Below are 22,742 nucleotides of genomic sequence, written 5' to 3' on the forward strand. Positions count from 1 at the left end.
TCTATATAATGCAGGTTGTCTTGTTTTTTTTTTTCTGTAAGTTAGTGACTTTTATATAATGGTTCATTAGGCACCTTTTCCATTTCTGTTGGTGACCTGTTTAAAGGAGCTTTCCCAGGCTGGCAAATTTCTGTAACTGCTTTTAGGTTACAAACACAACCTGAAGGCAAACAAACCTAAAAAGGTCATTTTCATATATATGCGAGGCCCAGGCTAACAATAAAATGAGACAGTACATAGTTTTGCAAGACCATCGTGGATCAATTTACGGTTTTTACCTTTCCTCTGCGTCACAGAAATCCTTTTCATCGGACATGGTGTTTTACAAATTGAAACACATTTTAACATGAACATGTTGGAAGGAGGCTATTTGCCTGGGGTTGACTGCAGGTAGCTAAATGGATGGGAATCATATCCAGCCATGGTCTTGGTGCAAGTTAACTTCTAAGGCTTCATTCAAACATCAGAATTTGTACTTCCTGTTGGCAATAATGAACTTTAAAAGTTAAAAGTTTAAGAAGAGTTTAACCAATGTTTTCTTTCTCACTTAATCCAGTGGTGGTTACTTAGATGCACTAGAACTGTAAACATGTAAATTTATTTTTTCTTAAACATCAGCACTTAAGCTTGTGGAGGCAACGGTGGCATGAAATCCAGACGTTTCATACACACAGCTGTAAAATCTGAAGAACAGGATAGCATAATCTTAATTTTGTGATTTAAATGAACTGTATATTCAAATACAAAACTGTATACCTAATGGGTAAGATCATAAAGATTACAAATAAGGAAAGAGAATTTAGTTCAAACAGCTCATTTGGATGCACTTACTGTACAGAAAATTCCTCTGAAAAAATTAACAAGATTACCTCAATTTAGAGGAAACAGAAGACTGTAGTGAAATTTTGATCACCTTTATTTATAGGAAATGGCAGATTTGATCAAAAGCATGCAACCAATTTTTTTTCAGAGCAGCTATGCTACACTTGAAGTCCAAACCACCACACTGACATAGGAAAATGTTTATCAACTCTTTAATATTTGACTCATCAAGTAAGGCTTTTTAAGATGTATACAATGACAGGTGTGACATTTCAAAAAGGCCAACAAGCCAAACCCAGTGAATTTTAATTTTCCATGTGCACATTTACTGATGTTACAGCCACTTAATAAATTTAGTAGCAGTAACAGAACAAGATATTTCATCAGTAATCCAGATTTGAAATGCACATAATTTTTTCTGTAACATCACTTTGCCTAACAGGCATAGAATAGAATGGATGGTTAAAACTACCTAGAACAACCTCACACTTCCCAGTGGAACATATGAAGAAATCTTACCTTGGACACTCAAATAAGCACAGGAAGTCCTTTAATTTTCATCAATTGTTTTAAAGAAGTTGCTTTTCAAGATACAAAGTTTTGGAAAGATACGCAAAATTGATACTCTGTGAAGGTAAGCATAATCTAAGTTATATTCTGCATCGGTATTTCTCTTCACATCACTAGCTTCATGAATCATGAGAGGTCACTTACTGTGTTTAAAAAGATTATGACAGCACACCACCTGAAACAACTGTGTATGATTATATATTAAGCAGGACAGATTCAGACCCCACTGACACACTAAAGCTGAGGAAAAGCGATCAGCGGCGGACAGTGGTCCAGCCATCATCATCGATCTCGTTCTTGGTGCGGCGTGGGACCTCCTTGTCTTTTTCTGAGCGCCAGGTGCCTCTGTCCCCATCACGGTCCCGCTCTCTCTCCCTAGGTGGGGCCCTGCGAGGAACGTCCCTCTCTTCACGGCGCTCATCTCTCTTCTCTTCCCCGGCACGACGCCAGCTGCCCCCTGTGGGGCAAAACGCAGACTTCAGACTTGTGCCCAACAAGTAGGTGAACAAGTTACCCTGAGAAGAGTACTGGCTGATGTTAAAATGCACGCAGAAGTCAGGTGTCACCACCTCATTGGAGCCCAATACCCAGCAGCTGGTTACAATACATGTTTTATTTTTACTTTTTTTCCCCCTTGCAGTCAACAGACGCATTCATGTAACAAAACACTCATTTTGATATATGCCTATATTGCTGTAGCCTTTGCAGATTGTATGTGGGACTGCAAAGGTCAGGGAATCTGGTTGTTCACCAATTTGTGGCCCTTTGTCTGGTTATTTTGCCTGGAACTGGCCCACAGGAAAAAGTGCTGCACCCCTCATGTTTCAGAATCTAAATGTACAAGAACAGACTTCTCATTATGAAACCTTGCCCATTTTTTCATTTCAGTTTTTTGCCTCATTTTATTTTAAGTTTTTTTATTTGAATTATAAACAGGAACCCTTCCGATGTTGCTGCTAAAGCTTGTGACGCATCATAAATCGGGCTGATTAAATTCTAAGCACCTCCATGTGCTCCCAGAGCTTGGCTTATGTTAAAAAGTGGTACAGCCTTGCCTTCTTCACGCTCTCCTCTGGGTGGGCCGCGACGGTCTCGGTCATCCCTCCGCTCTCTCAAGTCCCGGCGGTCACGATCATCGCGTCTGTCGCGCTCCCCGCGGTCCCAGTCGTCCCGACGAGTTGAGTCCCTCCAGCTCTGCTCCTCCCCACCTCCCCGCCTCCAGCCGCTCTCCTCCCTGCAACACAGCCCCAGTTCTTCGCTTGAGAAACCACGCATCACGCTTTACACCATCACAGGTCTCAGGACAGGCTTTCAAACATGTGGCGGAGCACCAGCTGTGTAAAACAGCCAGACCACGGGCATTATAAGCATTACCAACATTCCTCACATTGTTTTCATTTCTAAACTGGAATGAAAATGCAACAGAATCGTGTACATTACAGCAGACCTTGGAGGACGACGATCTCTAAAGCGCTCGCTGTCTGCATCATCCCTGTCATCTCTGTCGCGCTCTTCACCATCGTCACAACCCGCCATGTCACGTGGGGGACCCCAGCTTTCCTCCCGGGCCTTCTCTCTTTCCCTCCATCCACCTGCGTGAAACCAAAAGTTTATCATGTAACGAGCTTTTGGAATTTGACTGAATAATGAGGAGTCTATATAAATGAAACCAAACCTTAACCACTCACTCAGACCTCTAGAACAGGACATTTCTAATATGCAGTGAACCGGATGAACAGAAAAGGGGATTTACCCACTGCCGGTCCATCGCCAACAGCAAGACACAGATCTTGCTTCTCTCGCGCATCTTCATAGAAATGATACAAAATACACTATTAAAAATTAGGTCTGATAGAAAATAAGGATTAAGGTATCCATCGTCAATTTAATGATTGAAAAATGAATAATATAGCTATTATATCTATTAATAAATCTATTCAAATATGGAAAAATCTAGTTTTAGTTAAGGATCTATCAAACATTCATTTTTATAAAAATATTGGGGTCAATAGATACGACTGCAACAAAAAATGAAAACAAATTTAACAGCGTTTGGTATCTGATATAGTTGAAAGGTGTAAGTACAATATAATTACCAGCTTTAATGTCAGATTCACTTGGGTTTGTATTTACTTCTGAAGGTGCTCTATATTCAAGCTTTTTACTATACATTTAAGTCTTTGAAATAAAACTAGTTCTAATTTTCGAAACAAAATTAATTTCTCTGTAGATCCTCAAACTTCGCCACATATAAAAAAATTGTTTTGACAATATACACTCATACCACCGTAACCGAAAAATGTATTTCTGAAATTCTGTTAGAAGGCGGAAGATTGTAAATCAAAAATAAAGATTCCATTATTTCTTGTGGGGAAAATTCCACCCTAAACATACAATACCATACAGACAGATTATAGCAAGTTTAGTGAACAACGCAGTTCTACTCAAATAAGCCAACTATAGCAGTGAAATAATATCATATCTACATTTTTCATTCTTTCTTAATAGATTTCTATCCAAGCGATCAGCTAGAACAATGTGCCTACTGTTGACTACAACTCTAAGAACACAAAAAAACACGGAAAATGAGAGCACAAGCTTTCGGTGTGATCGTAAAGAAAAGACTGCAGCCACATAGCGTCCTTTACCCCCATGTCTTACACTCGCGCAGAAACAAAGCGGTGTGGTGGCGCTAAATTCAAATGTTCACAGAAGGTTCGCAGCCAAAATTGGTCACTTTTGAACTTCAAAATTCAGATAAGTGAAATTTCATTCTTATAACAAATTACAAGGTACAAATTCTTCATGTTAGAATTAGCAACAATTTGAATACCGAATGTTCTTATACCGGGGTATGAGTGCATCTAGTTAACCAAAATCATTCTGAACTTCTTGTGGGGGAGAAAAAAACTGCCTATCTTGGTATTATATAAACCGAACCCATCTCTCAAAACGTTCACAGACATTTCAGTTTTTAGTACATAAAATAACTTGTAGCTGCAATGAGAAAAGTCAAAATAGAATTTACACATGGAAGTAAAAAGCTAAACTATTTTTGATTAAGCCTTTTTTTCTGCTTTCTACACCCCAGGTAATCCTGAAGGTAAGAGAAATGCTTTCCATACCTGGTCTACCCAGAGGTTTCCAAGGTTTAGGGTCATCATCCATTCCTCTTCTGGGCCCTCTTTCATCGTCACCACCTCGCCGGGGAGCCCAGTCCTCATCAGCACCTCTCCTGGGACCCCTGTCTTCATCCAACCCCCGTCTAGGGCCTCGGTCTTCGTCAAATCCTCTTCGGGGTCCCCTGTCATCATCCATCCCTCTTCGGGGCCCTCTGTCCTCATCCACGCCTCTTTTCGGGCCCCAGTCATCATCCACCCCTCTTTTCGGGCCCCGGTCCTCATCCAACCCTTTTTTCGGACCCCGGTCCTCATCCACGCCTCTCTTTGGCCCCCAGTCGTCATCCACCCCTCTTTTCGGGCCCCGGTCCTCATCCACCCCCCTCTTTGGGCCCCGGTCCTCATCCACCCCCCTCTTTGGGCCCCGGTCCTCATCCACCCCCCTCTTTGGGCCCCAGTCGTCATCCACCCCTCTTTTCGGGACCCGGTCCTCATCCACCTCTCTTTTTGGGACCCGGTCCTCATCCACCCCTCTTTTCGGGACCCGGTCCTCATCCACCCCTCTTTTCGGGACCCGGTCCTCATCCACGCCTCTCTTTGGCCCCCAGTCGTCATCCACCCCTCTTTTCGGGACCCGGTCCTCATCCATCCCTCTTTTCGGGACCCGGTCCTCATCCATCCCTCTTTTCGGGACCCGGTCCTCATCCACCCCTCTTTTCGGGACCCGGTCCTCATCCACCCCTCTTTTCGGGACCCGGTCCTCATCCACCCCTCTCTTTGGCCCCCAGTCGTCATCCACCCCTCTTTTCGGGACCCGGTCCTCATCCACCCCTCTTTTCGGGACCCGGTCCTCATCCACCCCTCTTTTTGGCCCCCAGTCGTCATCCACCCCTCTTTTCGGGGCCCGGTCGTCATCCACCCCTCTTTTCGGGGCCCAGTCGTCATCAAAGCCCCTCCTTGGCACTCGGTCGTCAGATATACCCCTGCGTGGGCCTCTGTCATCTCCTCCCCTTCTGAAAGGTGGTTCCCGCTCTTCCTCACGACGGAATGCAGGCTTATCATCATCACTGCTGTAGAAAACAGCACTTATTTATTACCATTAGAACACGAACCATTTCCATAAAATGCTTGCCAAAGAGTCTAGTACATTACCACATATAAATACATGTTTTGTAATTTCAGTTCTGGAAGGACACGATGTCTGAGTGAATGGAGACTTCATTACCAACCCATCAGGACCAATTTAATCTTTCTGAGATACATCTCAAGATGGCTGGACTGCAATTACGTTAACCTGAATTAAAACTGAACTAATGAAAAGGCACATGCTACACTTCATCTCACATTATCGGATATGATTTAAGGTTTTTACACACCGGTCTGGAACAGGGCGTCGCCAATCGGATTCACCACCCTCAATGCGTTTCCTCCATCCTCCTTCTTCTTTATCAGCCCAGCGCTGGGAAGAATCCTGATAGAACAAATTCAACCTCAACATTTAGGGGGAAAATCTGTGTAACCCTAACAATTCTTTTCTTTTAGCAAGTTTCAATCTTTCCACTCTTGCTAGCATGTTGCTGTGTGCTTTTTTCAAAAAATTTGATGAAGCAAGCTCTCATTCCCAAATGACCTAAATGTGCCCGGTCAGTACCTTCATGCCTTTTTCCTCAGGCATTCTCCTCTCCTCCTCTTTACGCCGTTCGCGCTCCTCAATCTCCTGCTGCCTGGCGCGCTGCTTCCTCTCCTGCTCCTCCAGTTTCCGCAGACGCTCCTGGTACTCCCTCTCTTCCTCCTCTCGTTGCTCCCTCTCGATCCGCTCTTGTTCCTCACGCTCTGCCCAGGAACAGCAGGATCACCGACAGTTCTCCGCTGCACTATGTTGAGTTATGCTGCTCAAGCAGCCTTTAAAGTGAATGCAACAACACATCCATGCAGGCCTTTCGCTGCGTAACTTCACCGCTTTCATACCGCAAAGTTAAATAGGGTTCTACTGCTCTGCGAAAATCTGCACTTCAGATCCATTACTCAAAAATGGCGTGTCCGTCGCATCCTACCCTTTCTTTGCACTTTCTCCGTCTCCAAGTCTCACCCTTTTTAAGTTGCTCCTCATGGATGCGCTGGGCCTCCTCTTCCTTCTCCCGGTAGTAGGTATTTCGTCTGTCCTCTTTACGTTGCTTTTTGCGCTCCTCCAGGCGCTTCTTCCTCTCTTCCACCAGTCGCTCCTGAAACTGTTTCAGTTTTTCCTGAAATGAAGATTAGAATTTGTTACATTTATGCTCATCAGTTGTTTTTCAAACCCAAGCACCACTAAACACATTTTAATTCAACGGCTACTCCAAAATCTTCTCAAGGTTAGCCAAGGTGTAGTTTCGTGCATACCTCATACACTGAACGGCGCGCAGCAGTGATCTTGGAGACAAAGTACTCCTGGTCTTCCATCATTCGGGACATTCTCTGCTTGTGTTCTAATGCCTTTTCTCTCTCCACTTTCATGTTGTTAATCTACAAATAACAGGCCTTAGTTAGCTCTGTTTTTGAAGACAAATACTAAAAACGGGAGAAACTTTTAAAAACTCAGAATACTAAAACAAAACTCAAATTCTGGAAATTCAAATGCACGTAAATCTTAATGACAAATGCTCAAAGAATACAGCTTCAGACTAAGACTTCAACTAAATTTTCTAGCTTCCTTACTACATTTATTATTGTTTACACTACATAAAATTGGAAGCTTTAGGAAAAACATTTGTAATCAACTACTTTAAAGAATATTTTCTTACTCTTTCTTCCTCCTGTAGTTCCCACAGCTCCATGTCTTTAATTCGCTGCTCTTCATAAGCCTTTTTAATCAGGGGAATTTCTTCCAGACGTTTGGCTCTTTCAAAGTAGTCAATCTAGTTAAAAAAAAAACGTAAGAATTACACAACTTTGAAGTATTGAAATATCAGTTCCTGAAAGGCACTTTCTAAATGAATGCAATCCATAATCTGTCAAACAGATTCGACACAGGTCTCACTCATCTGTGGTCCTCATAACAAAATCCAAGATAAAAGAAATTAAGCAATTAACAGCAAACAAACAAATTGTCTGAAGGGGACTGACAGCAGTGACACTCGACAGACATGCTGTTAATTTACCTTCAGACTTAATCTTGCACATCAGACATATCTCAACTCTCAAATGAAGAGCAAGATAGTGAAATGTGCTTAATACCACTGCAATAAATGCTAAATTCACATTTAATCTTCAACATTTTATCAACATTTGTATCATTATTACAGATAATAAATTGATCCATACATTTGAACACTCTTTGTAAAATCCTTAGACACTTAACTGTATTACCCAAGCGTAGTACCCAAGCACTAAACATCATACAAATCAGTCTTTACTTTCAGAAAAGAATCCAGACAACTCCTTTAGGTCATAACCTATAAGAAAAAAGTGGTTCTGGTTTCACCTTCTTCTCCTGGTTCTTCAGGCGCTCGTGGAGCTCTTTCTTCTCCTTCTCCAGCTGCTCCACTTGCTTGGCCATGATGAAGTCTGTGTCCAGCTCCTCAAGGTCCTGATCACAAAGGAAGACATTTTAACCTAACCATGCTTCCAGGAATTAACTGCTTTATCTAGAGACGGATCCAAAAAATTACTTACTGAAAACTAGGTAGTGAATTTTGCTACCGCATAACATTTAGAAAATGTCAGTCATGACACAAATATCACATGTGTGAGAATATAAAGGAACACAGCTTGAAACAACTCCTAAAATAAGTTAAATTAAGATTTATGAACATCATCACCACCTTAAGTCTGTTTTTGACTGCAATGTGAACTGTCTGAAGGGGACTGGCAGGCTCTGGCACAGCATAGCCAGCCTGCTAATTTACCACCAGGATTTATCTAGCACATCAGAAATATCTCATCTCTCACAAGGTCAGAGAGCAGGACAATGAAATGTGCTTGTCACAAAGAAAAACAGACATCTCTCATCATACATGTACTGAGGCCTTAGTTTTTAATTATGTTCTGAAAGAGACAGTGTACAAAGTAAAATGATTTTATGCCATCACTCATCCTGTAGCAGAAAAGTGCTGGAGCGTGATGGAAACTCAAATTTAGAGTCTGAAATCGCTGACATCAAATAAAACATTCAAATATAGCTTAAAATTAGGAAAATCTCAGGAATTAAAAAAACTGCTTTCTTAGAAAAATTCTTGAACTGTGATCTTTCGTCACAGATGTATTTACCACAGAGCACACAACCAATATTTATACGGCCATTCGCAAATCTGAGTTCTGATTACAAAACATAGCTTAGATTTTTCTTGCATCCCTTCTGTCATTTACCTCAATGTCAATGTCTTTAAAGGCTTTGGCCCCCAGCTCAGTCTTCTTGATCTGCTCCAGGCGCTCCCTCAAAGTCTTGATCTTGATTTCCTGGTGCTCCTGCATGATCCGTTCCTTCTCTCGCTCTTTGGCCTCTTGGCGAAGGCGCTCCTCCTCGGCCTTGCGCACCTTCTGCAGCTCCGCCTCGCGCTGCTCCAGCTCCTCCTTCTCCCGCTGGATGTTCAGGCTCTCGAGGCGCTCTTTGCGCTCCTCAATTGTTTGCCGACGGGCCAAAATGCGCTGGTGCTCCTTGCGGGCGTTCTTCAGGTAAGCTGCGATCGCCTGCTGGTTCTGCTCCTCCCGCTCTTGCTGCAGTGGGGAAGAACAAATCAGCACAAGGGAGGTCGAAAAACCACTCGCCCCAAAGCATCATAGACGAGAAAATGTTAAATGATCAACCTACACGTCATGAGAAGAGATCCACTGTGATTTAGGTGACTGTGAAACTAAAGCTCAAAATAATCCTTCTCATGTTACACTGAAAATCTTCATCTACAACCTGTACCGCATAATTTTGGGTTAAAATCCTACAAGATGGTGGTAAAAGGATCTGATACTCTTAACATTTAAAGAAGTCCGTCCTATGTTCACAAAAATACCTCAGCTTTCAATAGGCCTCACGACATGCATACACGTAGCTGACAAAAAATAGAAACACCAAGGTAATTGAGGGATACCATGCTTACTGAAAGCAAAGTCTTCTACACAGGTGTGGCTCACAAGTTAATTAAGCAAATAACATCCCAGCATGCTGGACAGACCGGGCTGCCTATAATTATCAATTCAAGTATAGACTTCAGTGAATTTAGAAGGGGGATAATTGTTGGGGTGCATTTAGCAGGGGTTTCAGTTACTAAGACAGCTCAACTTATTGATGTTTCTTGAATAACGGGGTCTAAGGTGTTCTCAATATCGAACTCCAAAGAAAACAGCAGCAAGCAAAGGGCAACAGTGGACAAAAGCAACATACTCCCGGATTGTCATACCCATACATTAAATCAAACTGCAGGGCAAAAAAGCAAAATAGGCAAGTTTCACCAACTGACTGCAAATGTTATCTTGGGGCCCATGCAAAGTGCTGGATCTACCAAGTTGTGGAGTAATGTTCTATGGTAAGATGAATGTTGCTTCACCATATTGACAAACAGAAGGGTACATGTGTGGAACCAACCTAAAGAACTCTAAAGATCTCCCCGAGAGCATGGTCCCAACAATGAAGGGATCTGGTGGTTCCATAACGTTGTGGGCACTTGTTCCTGGCATGGTTTGGGTGAACATATACCCTGAGAATGCAAGGTCAGTGTTAATCTCTAACGAATGGTACTGAGTGGTATCTTCTACCCATGTTGCACCATTTCTTTTCTGCCAGTGTCTCCCAGGATGACAATGTCTGATGAATGCCTGAGATTGTTTCCTACACCCATCAACTGAGTGAGAATTGATTGACTTTGTCGTAAAAAAATGGTGCCACATTCCTACGGCAGAACTGCAGATGTTGGCAGAATCTATGACTAGTACATTATGCATAAAAGCCATACTGGCCACATGTGATGGCCTAAAGCCCTATTAAGTGATTTTACCTTGGCATTTCCTATTTTTGTCAATTGCCCCAATGCATTATGCTAGTTCCATTGCATAAGGCATGATACAAATAAGTAAGGTTTAAACCTTTTAAAGAAATGACAGATTCTTACAGGTTAATAAGAGACCTTAGATACACACACTGAGTTCTTTTAGAATGCCTGACTTCACTTCCAATACAAATTTTAAATTGTATTCATAGAGCTGCTGGATTCCAAGACGGCACAATTTCAGTTCTGCTTTTTTTGTCAGAAAAGTAGCTTTCATAAACAGGCTTTACAATACGTAATTCCAATTGCACAAACCTTCTACACTGCAAACAGATGTGCACAGCACACTTCATACCCTCATTTATCTGCCTGCATTTTCTGGCACATTAGTGATCAGGACAAATAGATATCTATTTCACAGAGATGGTCTAAGCTTTGTTTTTTTAGCCCATGTGCATCATTAACACATTTAACAGTTCAGTCAGGTAATGTTGTGCATTAGTGCTTGAAATGAAAGTCTCTCACCAGAGCACCACAGGTACTACAACACAAAAAGTAACTATGCTAAACTGATTTGATGACATCCAAGCTCCTATATTTACCAGAATGGATGGAGGCTTGACGATATCAATGGCCTTGGCCAGGGCAGAGGACATGGCTGTAAGCTGGTTTCTGATTTGCTCGGAGGGCATGTTCTGCAAGAAAGGACCCACAGGAGAGTCCTCCTTGGTGGAGTAGTTCAAGTCAGACCCAAAGCTGAGGGTACGAGATGTGTGATCGATCCGCACCTATTTAAAAAAAAAAAGCACAACACTTCAGAAACTTAAACTTTTGCTTAATATTCAGGAAGTAAAACAATGGTTCTGACAAAAAAAGAAAAGATACTCAGTCTCTCTACACCCAAACCTATAATTTACATACTTGCCTTTAAGTACCTATTTTGTTAATAATCAGCTTCATATCAAAATACTTAACTACTTGACGTTCTAAGTTTTGTTGGGGGTGAAGTTCCCAATTTCTGAACATCCAAAACGCAGACCATGAAAGCCACCAATTAAAAAAAAAGACTGTTACACTAGTCGTATGAGTCAATGGAACATGACTAAACTCAATTTTCAGAATCATCATCACCCCCAGAACTATTACCATCTTTTTGTGTAATTTTCATTTGTCAAAGCTGTTTCAGTAATCAGCATTCACAGTCTCAATGCAGTACACAGCAAACTAGGACTTAAGCTTTTTAAAATGTTTTAATCCTAGGTAAATTTAGACAGTAAAGCAGTTTTCTGCACATGTACATGGAGTTGAGGAATTTCTGACGATGTTTACTTGCCTGCAGGTCACAATGTCTGGCGGCATCAACAATGGAGCGCTCCAACTGAAAGGCATCCACAAAGGGAACAAGTGAAGCCAGCCGGCTGAACTCAATGCTCTGGTAGATCTGGGCCACCTACAAAAAAAATAGGCTATGTTATATGAAAGCATATTTAAATTCTAAATTTCCATAAGAAAGTAGCCCTCCTTATTATCAGGACAGTAAGATTCGTAAAAAGACTGTATAAACAGTGTATATATAGGAAATGGTAACTTTGATATCACAAAAGTAAAATTAAAATGAATGACAAATACAAAAAATCAAACTTATATATGAAATTATTCCTCACAGAAAGGTCAACCCAACCTGCAGCTTTCCAAAGCACTTTTAGGGAATTCTACAATAATCAGGCTTTGCATAAATCTGCTAATTAAGATTCAAGGTAAAAAGCACTGTCAAGAAGTAGACTGGAAACTCTAGTACACATGCCAAGTAGTCCACATTTTAAGCGTTTATAATGTGTTTTTTAAAGAGAATACCACAGGTAGCATATCTTTATAGAACACATAAGCTAACTACACCTGTACTATACACCAACCCCGCCTTCCAATGAGGAGCTGTCTGAAGGAGACTGGCAGCATTGGCACTGTGCAGCCACACTGCTAATTTGCCTCCACAATTTCTATAGCACATCAGAAATATCCCACCTCTCAAAGAAAAAAAAGATGGACAATGAAATGTGCAATGGAAAAAAAAATCTGATCCTGAATGTCCTTTGAAATGACTGACTGCATTTAAAGCATGTAATTATGTTGCAAAGACTTATTTACAAAAGGGTACAGAAACATATACAGATGCTTAATGTTTAATTAGTCCTTGCTTGCATTGATTTGCTGAAGTGCCTTCGAAAAGATCAAAGCCAAAAAGAAAAGAGACCTGCTGAAGCAGCCTGAGAATGGTGTTGTTCTGCAAATGAGGAACGTAATGCTGGAGGTCAGGCTCTTTCTCAGCTTGGTCTCTCACCCAGTTCAAAAGCTGCCCAACAAAACACAAAAGGTACAAGGATTTTAGGTAACTTGCCTACAGCAATTAGTCAGAACACTGTCATTATATTAAAAATGAATATATTGCCACTGGAGACAATTCCAGATATTAATCCTTTATAAAAGTCATCAAATAACTTTCTCTTTCATTGTTGTAACATCTATTTTGGTGGCAATACTTATGTCTATAAGATGTCACCCCTTGGAGATGTAGATTTGGGATGTATTTAGTTAGAAGTTACATAAAATCAACTAATTACAATGAGAAGTGATTTAAGTTGCAAATTATGCAACCCATTTCAAAATTACCTTGGTTACTCTGCCACAGAGTTTCAGAGGGTGAAAATCCACCTCCAGCCAATTATATAGTTCCTTAACATCTGGTACAACATACTGCAGCAGGTTGAATCTCACCTGAAATTAAAGTTAGCACAAGTAATGCAAAATACTACCGACTCAACTGGCACTGAAGCTACCAAAGGAAAAGAATAGCATGAAGTACACACATCGATAGTTTTGGGTCACATTCACTTTAAGTCAAATTTAAATTCAGACATGGGAGTTCAAAAGGTCCCTATACCTAAAAGATGGACTATCCATAGCATTTTTTACATTTTTAAAAATGAAAACAATAAAACTGTTTACCATAATAATTTGAAAATAATTACCAGAATTTAACAGCTCAAAAAACAAGAATTCAACATGCACAACACTGTAAAAGAATAAATAAACAACATTCTGCCTAAAAACCTGAAAGTCTCTTTGAAATTGTCCCAAAACATACAAGAAATACTTTACAGTATGGTACTGAAAGGTTTTTAAAATTATTTTTGGGAGAAAAGAAACATACAATAATGTTTTCAATGTTAAATTATTGAATGTAAGCAAGGAAGAACATAGCTCCCAAAAAAACAGAAGTCACCCCCATTAGACAACTGCTTGAAGGTGACTCCAAGCAATGGATCTCAAGTGCAACAGTGCTAATCAAGCTGAGCTATTTATCTGGCCAATCAGGAACACCACGGATCCCAAAGGCACTGGGAGCAGGACAGCTCAGCATGTGCATTCTAGATGTAATTGAAAGAGACCACATTTGAGGTCATGAGAGATGTATTCCTATCAATTATTCATTAACATTTGTATTCCCTTTGAAGCGCTGATAAAATTATCAGTCCCTCCTCAACAGGATCTATGTTTAGTAAATTAGATATCAAAAGCGGTCTATATTGTCCAAAAAATCTATTGTTCACCAAGAGCTACAAAATGTTTTCTCAAAAGCCTCCATTAGTGTTTTCAATATTTATATTAGTTTTATGAACACAGTTTGGGTGAATCGTAATTCATGTGAACAAGAAACTTCAGAAACTCAAGGTTCAAGAAGATAGTATTATATATAAAGTAGCTTATCCTTCACATTTACCAATCCAACCCTGTGTCCAGTATTGTCCTTACCATCATTTGTTCCTACACACACATACAGCTGAAAGATTACCTTGCACCACAAAATACAGATATCAGATTATCTTGAAACAAAATGCCTAAAATCTTAAAAATAACATTGACATTTTATTCCTCCTTCACCTTGGGTAGGACTGCTTGCATCTACACAGGACTACTACTTAAACTGAAAAAATAATGCTACAAGAACATTTTTAAGATGTTTTAAAAGCACCAAGGCTGCTAAAGTAATACAATTTTTGAAGTACTGTACTTTGGAATAACATTGTTATTCCTAACTTTGAAATTACAGCAATTTACCAGTCAATGTAATTCTATGAACTCAAATCAAGCCTTTTGGGGAAAAAAAGGTTTGAAGCACTAGTGTTGGGTCCTAACTTTCTCCTGGTTATTATCTTCCTTTTGTACTTAAAGCAAAACGGATGAAAACACTGTAAATTCTACTATAAATTAGTGTTTTATCTTCATTGTCAATCATTAACTAATTCAAAGCTTTTACAAACCGAGTTTGAATGATAAAGTAGTATCTTAGAAAGAGACCTCGGACTCACCATGTCATTGATGAGGCCTTGACGAGTAGGTGGAGCCTGCAGGCCTAGAAGAGTAGCCAGACGCCTGTGTTTGTCCACAATAATGCCATCCATGTCCAAAAGACGAGCAATATCAGTACGTTCTGGGGTGATGGGAATAGACAGAGTTGCAAGAAGCACCCGGGTGGACATCCTGTTAAACAATGAGACACAATAAGTTAAAGATGTGCTGTAGTTTTCTGACAACGTAAAAGCTGATCAGATCCAAAACTGTTACCAAAGTATGACATTATAATCATGTACTATTCTATTTATAAGCAGTCTAATACAGTCCGAGCACACTCATTTAAAAACAGGTTTATTCAGAACTCAACAACCCTACATTTACTTCATAGTGTTTTAATGTCAATATATATTGAACCTAATATTTTGATACAACAGTAAAACAAATTACCATCCCAGGAAGTGCTTTGTGCTTCTAAAACAATACATAATTTCATGTTGTCCAGTATGGTGAAGGCTGGATTAGGACTGTGCACTACTGCACAACAATTTTCAACTTGAAAAACAAAAATACAGCCAGTCTGCCAAATATAAGCAAGGAGATTGGAGATCAAGTCTCAAAATCTCATCTAAAATGGTGGTCTCCAAAGGAGTGTCTGATTGCTACAGAACCCCACTTGCAGTGATGGAATGAAATCTCACTACACAGCGGTATACTGAATAAATAATTGGATTTCATTTTCCCTGCTATTTGTTCAACAGCTTTCTTGTAAGACGTAAATGTGGGTTATTCAGTCGATTAACTACTTGTCATACCTGAGCGCCATTGAACTTTTAGGGAATAAATTGGACCAACATATGGCATCAAGCCACAGAGACCAGTGAACCAACATACAGAAGAAGGGCATGGCACAGAACTGTACAGAAGCACCTGCATTCTAGTGCAAAGAAGGCACAGCTAGTACTGCTTCTGTGACTTTCACATCACAATGCTGAAAAGTGTTAATCACTAATGAATTTTTGCCTGTTCAATAAAATTTGGTGCACCTGCTACCAAAGAACTGTGATTTTCCTGATAACTGAATATGTTGCGATTATAGCTGAGAACTTTCTTTTGATGCTAAGGATACTTTCATGCCCAATATAATGCAACATTCACCAAAGCTTTCAATACAAAAGGCAAACAAGAAATAACCGTGAACTAGTGCCACCTTCCCTTCAGGATCATATTTAGCATAGGCAGAAACATTTCTGTGTGCTGACCTCTGCATTTCCTCCTGGGTAAGGTTCTTCCTCATTTCCCTGGAGAGATGGTACAGCCGGTGCAGTGTACAGGCATGGAACAGGGCATTACCAGACTTCCAAAACACAGTCGAAACTTTATTATAATAGTTGGCCATCAGCTGGGGTTTGGGCGGTTTCTTAGACAGTGCAAACAGGCCATGAATGTCTTCAACTGCCTTGAATGCTTCCTAGAAAAATTAAATAAAATGAGCTTTGGCCTCAAAAACACTAAACCAACACATTACATAAAATAATCTCTAGTTTCTTTGTTTAAATTTATGTATACTCAGCTCAGTCTGAAAGCAGTAAAAAAGCATCAGGAATTGTACTAGTCGTTTACTAAAGTAACTGACTATACAAATGAATATTAATTTGACCTACATTAGCACTGCTGTCCTAATTGTTAGTATAAACACTCAGCTATACAGCATAATCAAAAAAGTTAGCTGTTTTAAAGTAGCTACAATGAAGACCGAAATGTAAACTTATGTTTTATAAGCATTGTTAGCAAAGATGCACAAAAACAGAATTAAGTACCCTTTAGCAGTATCATCAAAAGTATGATTAAGTGCCCACAGAATAAAGTATTTTGAAAGAAAATAAATCTGCACTATCGTATTCTATAAGTATAATTTCACTATATTCTTAGCAAACTTATAGGGAATATTTGTTAACATATATATGTGCTAAAAACGAGCCAAAAATCCGATTAGCTGTGGAAGCTAACCAAAAATACAAAGCTTATGAAATCTTCCATGCAGTTCAGCTTATCAGCAGCAAGTAGTGCTTTAATGAAAATGCCACTGAAAAAGAGAAAGGGTGCAATATACTATTTCACTATCAGTTTTTCTCAGTCATATTGAGAAAATGTCAAATTTTGACAATTGCCTGATGTTTATTTACAGAGGATTTAGGAAATCTACAGCACTTTATTAGTGATTAAGCAAAACTAAAAAATAATCAAAACAACCTCAATCAAAAAAAGATACTCAGATATCTAAATCATTCTTAGAACGAGTTACCAAAAGGACTACAGGGCGCCTGGCAATACTAGTACTTTACTGGGCCGACCTGCCAGAGCTCCATGCTAATGGCGCTGTCCAGCTGCACCAGCCTCGTCTCCAGGTGCATGGACTGGCTCTCAGGATTGTTGAGGTTGATGGCTGTGCTCTGGTTGTGGTGACGCTGGATCTGTCCCAGATGCATTCGCAGGTTGTCACACAGTTTCCGGAACTCAGCTTTGCGGGTGTATTGCAAGCAGAACTTGAAGGCTGTTTAAAACACAATATAGAAATGCATAAAAATACCATAATCAGGTTTTGCAGATCTTCACAGCAGTTAAATTTCTCTTAATTTAAAACAAGTCCAATCTTAGCATATTAAATCAAGCACTTGTGAACACTTAACACTTGCTTTCATTTTTCTTTTAAAGAGGGGAAAAAACAATATGTGATAATACATTCCACAGTTTGTTGTTTTGTTAAGGTGGCCCACAAGTCTGAGCACACATGTAGGTGGCCCACAGGTCACAGGATAGTGCGGCATTTCAATCAGATGGAGCTAAACTTGCCTATCCCAATCAAGGCATAAAAAGGAAACTACCTGACAATGCTAAATCCTAAAACAAGCAGTCATTTTATTAAATCAAAGTGAAATGAGGGGAGAAAAAAGTCTGTTCTTGACTGTTGAGTAGAGTGAATAAAAACAGTGCTTTTCACCTTGTTGAGCAATGTCATGGTACAAGCGCTCCACCTTGGAATTGTTGCGCAGAAGATCCAGACACTGCCTGTAAGACTCCCAGAGGAATTTCACCCAGGGAGTCAGCAATAGGCGGTCTGTACGATCCTGTGTATCCTCTCCACTGACAGCACTCAGCAGCACACTGCAACAAGAAACACACTCCAGTTAGATCTGGACCAGTTAAATTGCAGGTTTTACACTTAATTTTCAGAGCTACACACTATATACCAAAAACTTTCCAGCAATTGAAGCAATTTTAAAATCTCATTGTTTTAACCACACACCTGAGTTTCTGTAATGAAGGGCAGTGCTAGAAAATCCACTCACAACTGGCAACCCACTGAAGCTAAGCAGGTGTGAGCCTGGTCAGTACCTGGATGAGAGACCTCCTGGGAAAAACTAAGGTTGCTGCTGGAAGAGGTGTTAGTGGGGCCAGCAGGGGGCGCTCACCCTGCAGTCCATGCGGGTCCTAATGCCCCAGTATAGTGACAGGGACACTATACTGTAAACAGGCGCCGTCCCTCAGATGAGACATAAAACCGAGGTCCTGACTCTCTATGGTCATTAAAAATCCCAGGGCGTTTCTCGAAAAAGAGTAGGGGTGTAACCCCGGCGTCCTGGCCAAATTTCCCACTGGCCCTTACCAATCATGGCCTCCTAATAAGCCCCATCTATGAATTGGCTACATTACTCTGCTCTCCTCCCCACTGATAGCTGATGTGTGGTGAGCGTTCTGGTGCACTATGGCCAGGGGAGGGGAGGGTAGTCCCCATTACCTGTAAAGCGCTTTGAGTGGAGTGTCTAGAAAAGCGCTATATAAGTGTAAACAATTATTATTATTAGAATTGCAGAAAGATATACTCAATCTAATGTACACACACAACTTCAAATCATAGTACGTAAAAACCATGACAAACACATACAGTATATTGAATATGCTCAAAAATCAAAAGGCATTTATTCTCTTATTTGATCCTTCACCTCCCTTGCCCTCATACATTCCAAATGTATTCCAAAAACATCTAGATTTTGCTTCTCACTTTTCTACCCAAGCTATGAATACTGAGCTACCGTCTCTGCATGGACGGTCAGAGCAGTTTACCTCTCAGGAGTCTGGATGTTATCAAGGTCCTCAATGTCAAGCACCATCTGCTGGGACTCCTCCTTGGCAGTTTCGGTTTTCTCTTCAGCCAGCTTGAGGTAAGCCCTGACCACATCCTCCAGGGACTTGATGTTCACCTGTAACAAAGCCCCCAGATAAGCATAAAGCATAACCCAGTCACCAACAAATATCCAGGACTAAGCTCACAACTCAGTATTTCATGTCTGAAAATCTTAACACCACAGTACATCACATCATCAAAATAACCTCATATTCAGTTCAGGGTCACAGTAGCTGGCAGGCCATCCTGGCAAGCACTGTGTGCAAGCAGGGATACACCCTAGACGGGATACCAGTCGATCGCAGGGCACACAATGTGTACACACACATTCCAGCCCTAATTTGTAAATCAATTTTAATTAACATCTGTTTATGTCTTTGGACAGTGGAGCACTTTGAAGAAAGCCACGGGGAGAACATGCAAGCTCCACACAGACAGAAGCCCAGGAACTGAAGCCAGGGCCCCAGCACTGCGAGGCAGCAATGGTAAACACTGCACTAGCCTACCACTCCTATGTCACATTACACATTTCTACAACAGGAAAATAGAAATGCTCTTTTTTTTTATTTGGACAACTGACATGACACCAGTTATCATAAAAGAGAAACATATGAATCCTTACAAATATACATCTATTTTCTGGACACTCCACTTAAAGTGCTTAACAGGTAATAGGGACTCCCCTCCACCACCAATGTTTAGCACCATCTGGATGATGCCACGGCAGCCATGACACACATCAGCTGTCAGTGGGGAGGAGAACAGAGTGATGAAACCAGTTCATAGATGGAGATTATTAGGAGGCCATGACTGGTAAAAGCCAGGGGGAGATTTGGCCAAGACACCAGGGTAACAACCCTACTATTTTTGAGAAACACCCTGGGATTTTTAAATGACCAAAGAGAGCCTTGGTTTTTTACATCTCACCCAAAGGATGGCTTTTTTTTACAGTATAGTGTCCCCATCACTATATTGAGGCATTAGGACCCACAAAGGGGGTGAGCACCCCCTACTGGCCCCACTAACACCTCTTCCAGCAGCAACCTTAGCTTTCCCAGGAGGTCACCCATCCAGGTACTGACCAGCCTCACACCTGCTGAGCTTCAATGGGCTGCCAGTTGTGAGTTGCAGGGTGATATAGCTACTGGCATAAAATGCTATTTTACAATACATTTATATAAAACGTAGAAGAAACATACATACATATATATACATGTGTGTGTGTGTGTGTCCTACATTTGACATCCAACACAATCGCTCTCTAAACGCGCACCTGCTGGCAGATGTTCTTGTACTGGTACAGGCCCTCTTTAGCCAGGTGGCTCTTGCGGAGGTCCACACAGAGCTCCAGGTACTTGAGCATGATGGGCTCGTGGATCTTCTGCCATGTTCGATGTTTCTTGCTCTTGATCACGTCATAAAGAACATCCAGAGCAGGCTGCTTCTTCCCCACTTCAAGAAACTCTAAAAATTAAACATTTTTAAAAAATTAAACACAGCGACCTACTTGAACTACTTCAGCTTAGAAGGTAAATCCATGAAAACTACCTTTTTCTAAATGATTCAGCAGTGAGGAAATAAACATGTTTGTTAAATGCAAGAACTACACTAACAAAATTTTAGAGCGACATTTATACAATATAATCCCTATTTTCTATCACACAAACTACACTGTAGATAAAAGAATGATACAATAATAAAAGAAAACATCTAATTTCTTTATTACAAAATCAACCCTGGAAATACATCTGATATATTTTACTGAAACAGGTCGCATATTTCGCTGACAGAAATAAAATGTAGCCGACAACACGGGGCTATTTAAAGCCTATTTTCTCTAAATGTATGAGCCAAATGTTCAGGAGCAATTTAGTAACCTGATTCGTACAAGACCCAGATCTGCAAACCCACAATACAGGTTTGGTTTAGCAGTATCAGGTAGGCGTGGAAGTACAAGAACTAACACATGCAAAAAGTGCTTGTTAAACTTTACACCTGTTTTACTACTACACGGAAGATAAATTGATAGGATCAGAAACAATGAGCACCCATGTACGTCTGCTTTACTACAGCGTGATGTTTTTAATTCATCACGGCAACAAACAGGCGCATTAAACAGCGACTGGAAGTAAGCATTGCGTGGCAGCTGACAACTTGGACCAGATATAAAAAGACCAACAGGGGATAACAGAATCACATGTTAATAATTTGTGGCTCGTCGTGTAGTGTGCTGGGCTGCGGGCGGGGAATGTCCGGGTTCAAATCCCCAGACTGATGTGCAGTCAGTGCAGACCTGGGTTCAAACCCACGGAGAAAAGCTTTTTTTGGGGGGGGGGGGGGGGGGGGGCGGAGCGGTGGCTCTGTGGCCAAGGATCTGGGCCTGTGGCTAGAAGGTTGCCGGTTCAAATCCCGCAGCCGGCAGAGGAATCCTACTCCATTGGGCTCCTAAGCAAGGCCCTTAACCCCAACTGCTCCAGGGGCACCGTGCAATGGCTGACCCTGCGCTCTGACCCTATCTGTGTATCTGTGTGTCTCATGGAGAGCAAGCTGGGGTATGCGAAAAGATAATTCCTAATGCAAGGAATTTTAAAGGGTTAATAAAGTGATGTTATGTTAAAACTAATGCCAATATCAGGCAATTGAGCAGTACTCAATTGTCAATGGTGGACTTATGGGTTGCAACTGGCTAAAAGATTGCACAACTAAAATGATGTTGCACGAACATGCGAGAAGAGCCGCCTCCATGATCAGCAGATGGCGGAATATGCCTACTCACGTCACACACACACGCGAAACGAGGAGTGAACTGTGGTGTCATGATTGCGACTGAACACCAGCACGTTGCTTACTTCCATTTTCTATTGTTTGGCACGTTAGAAAGGGGCTTTACAAACCGCAGCAGTCAGGCTGCAAGCTAGATTATAAAATATAAATAACGTCTCATCTACAGTAAGAGGAGGCCCCCTGTTAAACGGTTTCACTTTAAAAGATTAATTATTCCATTTGTCGGCGTGGGCCAAGGATGTAATATGCTGGCTGAACATATGCTGACCCACTGTGTATCATAATTTTGCAATCGGCCGATCAAAAACCTAACGAAGCCCGGATTTCCTTAACCACGCAACAATTAAAGACTCTCGGCCCGTTAACCAAATATTCTGCCGCAGCGATTTTATGCCACGTTTAATAATAATCGGTAATCCACAACAAGGATTATTCGTGGGACCATTCAAGAAATTAATTTAAAAAAAGTTACGCAGATGCTTCACGTTTGCTCTTTTTAACTTAAAACTGCGATGGGCCTACAGTTACCCCAGATGGCCTGTTTTAAATGAGCAGTTCATCTTCAACATGGCTTCCCCCACGCCGCTACCCACACCACCCTGCAGGCTTGGACCCTTCCCCGAACTCACCATTCGCCCTCTTAAGGGCATTTTCGGGGCGCTGAAAATACGCCGGCATGTTTGTTCAGTTGGTTACGGAATGAATTTTACGACGAAAAGGGTATAACATTTATAAAAACCCTTCTAAACCCGTCCATACGCGCCGTCCGGCTACAGACCCGCTCAGTCAGGCTCCTCAGAAAGGACTGCTGGGATCACGTGGCCCACCCACAAGCCACGACGCTCTCGGCTCCCGTATGTGCAGTATTCTGACGGCCAATAGGGGGCGATAGACGAGAAAGGTTGCGCTTTGCTTTACCAATGCAACACTGGTAGGGTGCGTCTATTCATTCAGCTG

General features: G+C 41.2%; 1 protein-coding gene and 3 non-coding genes across 6 annotated transcripts; all 4 read right to left on the reverse strand.

The window, feature by feature from the left end:
• Positions 1-1,018: 1,018 nt before the first annotated feature.
• Positions 1,019-22,600, reverse strand: eif3a (eukaryotic translation initiation factor 3 subunit A). Of its 3 annotated transcripts, none has more exons than XM_088635481.1 (23): positions 22,415-22,600; positions 20,275-20,465; positions 18,941-19,077; positions 17,817-17,980; positions 17,170-17,369; positions 16,078-16,286; positions 14,833-15,004; positions 13,133-13,237; positions 12,717-12,815; positions 11,799-11,915; positions 11,068-11,253; positions 8,856-9,203; positions 7,972-8,076; positions 7,292-7,405; positions 6,891-7,013; positions 6,601-6,754; positions 6,163-6,344; positions 5,888-5,982; positions 4,518-5,578; positions 3,146-3,199; positions 2,840-2,984; positions 2,448-2,626; positions 1,019-1,849 (listed from the first exon to the last, which is right to left on the reverse strand). In XM_088635481.1, exons 1-23 carry the CDS (start codon positions 22,461-22,463, stop codon positions 1,647-1,649), a joined length of 4,392 nt encoding a protein of 1,463 aa, XP_088491607.1. In that variant the 5' UTR covers positions 22,464-22,600; the 3' UTR covers positions 1,019-1,646. The 3 variants fall into 3 exon arrangements, with proteins under 3 accessions (XP_088491607.1, XP_088491606.1, XP_088491608.1); XM_088635480.1 differs by having other exon boundaries at positions 4,518-5,581; XM_088635482.1 differs by lacking the exon at positions 3,146-3,199 and having other exon boundaries at positions 4,518-5,581; positions 22,415-22,599.
• On the reverse strand, positions 7,593-7,719 carry LOC148661566 (small nucleolar RNA SNORA19). The gene has a single exon (XR_015939926.1). It is a non-coding gene; the product is annotated as a small nucleolar RNA SNORA19 (small nucleolar RNA).
• Positions 8,339-8,470, reverse strand: LOC148661567 (small nucleolar RNA SNORA19). Its single transcript, XR_015939925.1, has one exon. It is a non-coding gene; the product is annotated as a small nucleolar RNA SNORA19 (small nucleolar RNA).
• LOC148661568 (small nucleolar RNA SNORA19) lies at positions 12,396-12,525 on the reverse strand. The gene has a single exon (XR_015939924.1). It is a non-coding gene; the product is annotated as a small nucleolar RNA SNORA19 (small nucleolar RNA).
• Positions 22,601-22,742: the final 142 nt, after the last annotated feature.

Source organism: Lepisosteus platostomus, chromosome 6 (genome assembly GCF_059453375.1).
Source record: "Lepisosteus platostomus isolate fLepPlt1 chromosome 6, fLepPlt1.hap1, whole genome shotgun sequence".
In the NCBI taxonomy this organism is placed as follows: domain Eukaryota; kingdom Metazoa; phylum Chordata; class Actinopteri; order Semionotiformes; family Lepisosteidae; genus Lepisosteus; species Lepisosteus platostomus.